This window comes from Theropithecus gelada, chromosome 10 (genome assembly GCF_003255815.1).
Source record: "Theropithecus gelada isolate Dixy chromosome 10, Tgel_1.0, whole genome shotgun sequence".
Taxonomy (NCBI): Eukaryota; Metazoa; Chordata; class Mammalia; order Primates; family Cercopithecidae; genus Theropithecus; species Theropithecus gelada.
The window spans coordinates 9,284,559-9,291,889 of NC_037678.1; the positions used below are offsets into that span (position 1 = coordinate 9,284,559).

Sequence of the window (7,331 nt, forward strand, 5' to 3'; positions counted from 1 at the left end):
AAAAGAAAAAAACAATTTAAAATAGATGAGGCCAGGTGGGGGCTCACAGCTGTAATCCTAGGACTTTGGGAGGCTGAGGCGGGTGGATCACTTGAGGTCAGGAATTTGTGACCTGCCTGGCCAATGTGGTAAGACCTGTCTGTACTAATAATACAAAAGTTAGCTGGGTGTGGTGGCAAGTGCCTGTAATCCCAGCCACTTGGGAGGCTGAAGCAGAATTGCTTGAACCTGGGAGGCAGAGGTTTCAGTGAGCCGAGATCACACCACTGTACTCCAGCCTGGGCAACAAGAGCTAGACTCTGTCTCAAAAAAAAAAAAAAAAAATGAATCTAACATAATGTTGAGTGAAAAAAGCCAGACACAGCCAGGTACAGTGGCTCATGCCTGTTATCCCAACACTTTGGGAGGCTGAGGCGGGAGGATCACTTGTGCCCCGGAGTTCAAGACCAGCCTGGACAACATAGCAAGACCCCAACTCTACAACAAATTTTAACACTAGCTACAGGTGGCAGTGCGCATCTGGAGGTCCCAGCTGCTTGCAAGGCTGGTATGTTGAGGCCGCAGTGAGCCATGATCACACCTGGGCAACAGTGAGACCCTGTCTCAAAAAAAGGATGAAAGAGCAACACTGAAGTTCCATTGATTGGAATTTGCCAAGCAAAACAAAGCACAAAGCGGATGTCTGTGTGGCATGACACTATTTCTTTTTCAAAAATGTTACTGCAGGGCCAGGTGCAGTGACTCACGCCTGTAATCCCAGCACTTTGGGAGATCAAGGCGGGCAGATCACTTGAGGTCAGGAGTTTGGGACCAGCCTGGCCAACATGGTGAAACCCTGTCTTTACTAAAAATGCAAAAATTAGCCAGATGTGGTGGCACACACCTGTAATCCCAACTACTTGGGAGGCTGAGGCATGAGAATCATTTGAACCAGGGAGACGGAGGTTGCAGTGAGCCGAGATCACGCCACTGCACTCCAGCCTGGGTGATAAAGTGAGACTCTCTCATAAAACAAAAAAAACCCTGCAGTCTAGGAAAAGTACACACAGATGTTCATTGTATTACATATATAAATATCACACACATTTATATTTTTATTATATATAAAAATATACACACATATATAAGTGTGTGCACATGCACGCGCGCGCGCGCGCGCACACACACACACACATATATATATATATATATATTTTTTTTTTTTTTCTCTTTTGAGACAGAGTTTGTGTTGCCCAGGCTGGTCTCAAACTCCTGGGCTCAGGTGATCCTCCCACCTCAGCCTCCTAAAGTGCTGGGATTACAGGTGTGAGCCACTGTGCCTGGCCCCTGTTTCCAATTAAAGGAAACAATAATGGAAGATACAATTCCATCAGAAACAGGAATCTGAAAAATCGTAAGATATATAAACATTGGCCATGGTCTGGATGTATTATTTAAAAAACAATCATGAGCCTGGGAAGATGCGTATTTGGATATTCTTTGCAATATTGTTTGTAAATAGCAAAAAATTGGAGGTAGCCAATGTCCAAGATGAATGGCTAAGTCAATGTGATACATTCACACAATGGAATACTATACCACAGAATAAATGAGATTCAGAAGAATCAATTTGGATAACTCCCAGTAATCTGAGGTTAAGTGAAAAAATGGAATGTCTAGAGTCCTGTATGCCCGGTATTAAACAATGTATGTAAATGCATAAGCACAAACAGATGGAAGGAAAGGGTCACCTGTTCTGGAGCACCCACTGTGTGCCAGGTGCGGGCCTGAACCCCCACTGTGACCTCAGAGCTACTTATGAATGGGATGTGTTTTTCAGAGACTAGGAAGCAGCCTCTGGGAGGGCAGCCCACATGGCAGGAGGGAGCCCAGGACTGCTGACTCCCGGGCCACTGCTGGTGCCCCCTCCCTGTCGGGCTGGCCCAAGGATTCGGGCCCGGGCCTCCATCCTGGGCTGGGGCAGGCAGGAGGCCTTGTAACTCCAGCCGCTGCTCCCGCCCGCTGCCCGCCCCTCCTTCACCTCAGCCTGGGGAAGCCTGGCTTGCCTGGTCCACCGACAATGCCTCCCATTCAGCCCTGTCCCAGCTGCCAGGCCTGCGGGCCGCGGAGGGGGGCTCCCACCAGGCGGGGACAGCCTTTGCCTGCGCTGCGCCTCCTGGCTGGACCAGCAGTTCCAGGCGGCATGGAGGGGTGAGTCTTTGGGCCCCATGGTGCAAGGGGGGGTTCAGAGCAGCTGAGCGGCCTCAGGTAAGTCTCTGCCCCTCTCTGGGCCTCTTGAGAGGCTGGCGGGCAGGGGCTCTGGGGCCTTCCTGGGGTTCTCCAGGAAGGGGGTCTCCCAAGGTGGGCTCTGAGACACATGTGGCAATGTAGCCGCTGCCGGGGCCTGGTCCTCCAGGGCTCGTCTGAGAGCCCAGCAGTGGTCCCTGTGTTCTGAATGCTTGTTGCTTCAGCGATCTGTCCCCATGGGTCCCCTCCCTGGCCTGCCCTGAAGCACAGCCTTCACCATAGGCTCTGGAGAAGCCCCCAGCTCCAAGGCAGGGACTGGAGCCTGGGACCCAAAGGAGACCCCAAAACACGACAATCCAGGGAGCAGCGAGAGGGAGGCTCCTGGGGGCTGGGGACCAGCCCAGCGATGGGGAGAGGCCCTGCCTGACACAGGCTGAGAACAGAGGGGCCAGCTGGGCAGGGGAGGTGAGCCTATCATCCTAGTGCTTTGGGAGGCCAAGGTGGGACAATCACTTGAGGCCAGGAATTCAAGACCAGCCTGGGCAACATAGCGAGACCCTGTCTCTACCAGAAATAAAAAATTAGCCAAATGTGGTGGTAAGTGCCCGTAGTCCCAGCTACTCAAGAGGGCGAGACGAGAGGGTCAGTTTAGCCCAGGAGGTGAAGGCTGCAGTGAGCCACAGTCATTCCACTGCACTCCAGACTCCAGCTTGGGCAACAGAGCAAGGCTAGTCTCTATTTAAACAAAGCAAAAAAATGCTCAAGGACCCAGACTGGATGCCTCCCTCCCTTCCGGTGGGCACCATTATGCTCCTGCTACCTGAGAGCTGGCATCATAGCAGTCGGAGGACAGGCTGCTTCTGAGCCTGCCCTGGACCGGAGCCTCACCACAGCCCAAGTACATGCTCTGAACTGGAGTCATTCTCACAGTCAGCAAGTCCTCCCTGAGCCACTGGGCAGAGAGGCAAAGGGACTCACCAGGTCACTTTTCTGACCATAAACATTGGCCATGGTCTGGATGTATTATTTAAAAAACAAACATGAGCCTGGGAAGATGCGTATTTGGATATTATTTGCAATAGTGTTTGTAAATAGCAAAAAATTGGAGGCAGCCCATGTCCAAGCTGGATGGCTAAGTCAGTGTGATACATTCACACATTTCTCCGTTTCCTCCCATGTAAAACAGGACTAATCATAGGACCTCCACTGTGTGGGGGGCAGGGGGGCAGGGAGGCTGAGGGTGATGGACACTTTCCTGGGCCCAGAGGAGGCGGCTCTGAGGGGTTTTCGGGGCAGGAGCTGCACTGTGGCTGGGACTGAGGGACAGCATGTGGCCTCAGCCCCTGTGCACAGCAGACTCTCCCTCCCCGTCCCAGGCCCTGGAGCTCCACCCATGTCTCCTTGGTGCTGCCGCTGCTTGTACTTCTGCTGCTGGGCCCAGCTAGGCAGGCCGCCGCCCAGCGATGCCCACAGGCCTGCATCTGTGACAACTCCAGACGGCACGTTGCCTGCCGGCACCAGAACCTCACTGAGGTGCCAGACGCCATCCCTGAGGTCAGCAGGGAAGGAGCATGGGCACAGAGTGGCAGTGGGGCAGGGTGGGGACCCAGAGGGAGGAGCCTGGGCTAGGCACCAGTTGATCTGCCACTGCCTGCCCGGGAGACCTTGGCAAGTTACTTCTCTTTGAGCCTTAGTTTATAGGTCTGTAAAATGGGAATAATAAAAAGCAGTAACAGGGAGATGATCTATTTAAAATCCTTACTGTGTGAATGGAATAAGGAGGTGACCCATAGATCGATACTGAATTCACTGCAGATGCTGTGGTGGAGACGTGGGGCTGTGGCAGGGTGAGGTGTGGTCTCTGCTCTGCGGAGTCATCAGCTAGTGGAGGAAAGACAGCGAGGAGGCAGGGACAGCACAGTGTGTAAAGTGCCACAGTGGGTGATGCCCAGGGCACTGGAGAGGAAGGCTTCCTGGAAGAGGTGTCAGGGTCGGATGAAGAGAAACGTGGGAAAGGTGACAGGAGAGAAGGGTGTTCCGGGGAAGGAGCAGCACTTGCAAAGGCGGGTCCCTGCCTGGCTCAGCCCCACTTTCCCCTCGCCGTCCCCAGCTGACCCAGCGGCTGAACCTGCAGGGCAATTTGCTGAAGGTGCTCCCCGCAGCCGCCTTCCAGGGCCTGCCTCACCTCACACACCTGGACCTGCGCCACTGCCAGGTGGAGCTGGTGGCCGAGGGCGCCTTCCGTGGCCTGGGCCGCCTGCTCCTGCTCAACCTGGCCTCCAACCACCTGCGTGAGCTGCCCCAGGAGGCGCTGGACGGGCTGGGCTCGCTGCGGCGGCTGGAGCTGGAGGGGAACGCACTGGAGGAGCTGCGGCCGGGGACGTTCGGGGCACTGGGTGCGCTGGCCACGCTAAACCTGGCCCACAACGCCCTGGTCTACCTGCCCGCCATGGCCTTCCAGGGGCTACTGCGCGTCCGCTGGCTGCGGCTGTCGCACAACGCGCTCAGCGTGCTGGCCCCCGAGGCCCTGGCTGGCCTGCCCGCCCTGCGACGGCTCAGCCTGCACCACAACGAGCTCCAGGCTCTGCCCGGCCCGGCCTTGTCCCAGGCCCGCGGCCTGGCCCGTCTGGAGCTGGGCCACAACCCGCTCACCTACGCGGGCGAGGAGGACGGGCTGGCGCTGCCCGGCCTGCGGGAGCTGCTGCTGGACGGCGGGGCCCTGCAGGCCCTGGGTCCCAGGGCCTTCGCGCACTGCCCGCGCCTGCACACCCTTGACCTCCGCGGGAACCAGCTAGACACCCTGCCTCCGCTGCAGGGTCCGGGCCAGCTGCGCCGGCTGCGGCTGCAGGGGAATCCGCTGTGGTGCGGCTGCCAGGCGCGGCCCCTACTCGAGTGGCTGGCGCGGGCGCGCGTGCGCTCGGACGGCGCGTGCCGGGGGCCGCGGCGCCTGCGGGGCGAAGCTCTGGACGCCCTGCGGCCCTGGGACCTGCGCTGCCCGGGGGACGCGGCGCAGGAAGAGGAAGAGCAGGAGGAGCGGGCTGGGTCCGGGCCCCGAGCCCCTCCGCGCGACCCTCCGCGCGGCCCCGGGGAGGACCGGGCAGTCGCGCCCTGCCCTCGCGCCTGCGTGTGCGCCCCCGAGTCCCGGCACAGCAGCTGCGAGGGCTGCGGCCTGCAGGCGGTGCCCCGCGGCTTCCCCAACGACACCCTGCTCCTGGACCTGAGGCGGAACCACTTCCCCTTGGTGCCCCGAGCGGCCTTCCCCGGCCTGGGCCACCTGGTGTCGCTGCACCTGCAGCACTGCGGCATCGCGGAGCTGGAGGCGGGCGCCCTGGCGGGGCTGGGCCGCCTGATCTACCTGTACCTCTCGGACAACCAGCTCGCAGGCCTCAGCGCTGCTGCCCTTGCAGGGGTCGCCCGCCTCGGCTACCTGTACCTGGAGCGCAACCGTTTCCTGCAGGTGCCAGGGGCTGCCCTGCGCGCCCTGCCCAGCCTCTTCTCCCTGCACCTACAGGACAACGCTGTGGACCGCCTGGCACCTGGGGACCTGGGGGGAACACGGGCCTTGCGCTGGCTCTACCTGAGTGGAAACCGCATCACCGAAGTGCCGCCTGGGGCGCTGGGCCCAGCTCGGGAGCTGGAGAAGCTGCACCTGGACAGGAATCAGCTGCGAGAGGTGCCCACTGGCGCCTTGGAGGGGTTGCCTGCCCTCCTGGAGCTGCAGCTCTCGGGCAATCCACTCAGGGCCTTGCATGACGGGGCCTTCCAGCCTGTGAGCAGGTCGCTGCAGCACCTCTTCCTGAACAGCAGTGGCCTGGAGCAGGTGGGCACTGGGCATGCGGTGGGGTTGGTGCGGGAGGCGGCACAAGGCCACAGACAGCGTGCATTCGCTCAATAAGCATTTGCCAGCCCCTTGGTGCCAGGTGTCAGGCTGGGCACGGGGACCCTGAGATGAAACAGTACTGCCTCTGCCAGTGTGAGTGACAGTCCAGGCACAACCCAGGCCACACACGGTGCCTGCACAGGAGGGCATTGCTGGAGCATAGAGGAAGGAGGAATTTGGGACCATGGGGTCATCTACTGTTTGTACATATTGAGAGCCCCCAAGAGGCTTTGCCATTATTGGGTGATGGGGTGGACCATGAACTGGGCACCTGGGTGACTTGGACAGAGCAAGTGCTTTGACATCGGACCAGCCTGGGCTTTGACCCGGCACCGCACTTCCTGTCTGGACCATCTTGGGCTCTCCAGCTTCTCTTCTGCTGAGGGAAGATGGGGCTTCCTTCTAGACTTGGGGGTGGGACAGGTCTGCCAGGAGCTCACACTGGGGCCTGGCAACTCCTGCAGATTTCTCCTGGGGCATTTTCAGGCCTGGGGCCCGGACTCCAGAGCCTGCACCTGCAGAAGAACCAGCTTCGGGCCCTGCCTGCCCTGCCCAGCCTCAGCCAGCTGGAGCTCATCGACCTCAGCAGCAATCCCTTCCACTGTGACTGCCAGCTGCTTCCGCTGCACAGGTGGGCACCCCCACCTAGACCTCCAGCCAGAGACCACCCAGCCGCTCTTGGTCAAGCCCCTGTCATCTCCCTGGGCACACTATGTCCATGCCCATCTGAGCAGCTTGGGGGAAAGGGCAGGTCCCACGAGAGCCAGGCATGTATGAGCCCTTTCCAGGGTCAGTTACCCCTTCCTGTGGAGGTTGGGGGTGGACTTCTCTGGGCCTTGATTTCATCATCCGTAAAGTAGGAATGGTATTTGCTCTGCCTAGCAGTCTGGGACCTAATACGCAGGCGAGGCCACTTTACATAATTACATAAGAAAGTCAGCGGGGCGCGGTGGCTCAAGCCTGTAATCCCAGCACTTTGGGAGGCCGAGACGGGCGGATCACGAGGTCAGGAGATCGAGACCATCCTGGCTAACAGGGTGAAACCCCGTCTCTATTAAGAAATACAAAAAACTAGCCGGGCGAGGTGGCGGGCGCCTGTAGTCCCAGCTACTCGGGAGGCTGAGGCCGGAGAATGGCGTGAACCCGGGAGGCGGAGCTTGCAGTGAGCTGAGATCCGGCCACTGCACTCCAGCCTGGGCGACAGAGCGAGACTCCGTCTCAAAAA

The 7,331-nt window shown here is 59.0% G+C and overlaps 1 protein-coding gene across 2 annotated transcripts in view; it reads left to right on the forward strand.

Annotated features, from left to right (window-relative positions):
* The first annotated feature begins 2,132 nt into the window (after window positions 1-2,132).
* CHADL (chondroadherin like) overlaps window positions 2,133-7,331 on the forward strand; it is a 12,638-nt gene continuing 7,439 nt past the window's right edge. The window contains exons 1-4 of one of the 2 annotated variants that reach the window (XM_025400398.1): window positions 2,133-2,190; window positions 3,603-3,780; window positions 4,337-6,046; window positions 6,571-6,737. In XM_025400398.1, the coding sequence (XP_025256183.1) occupies window positions 2,183-2,190; window positions 3,603-3,780; window positions 4,337-6,046; window positions 6,571-6,737 (2,063 nt within the window). In that variant the 5' untranslated portion in view covers window positions 2,133-2,182. The remainder of the gene's footprint in view (window positions 2,191-3,602; window positions 3,781-4,336; window positions 6,047-6,570; window positions 6,738-7,331) is intronic. The other variant, XM_025400399.1, reaches the window with a different exon arrangement.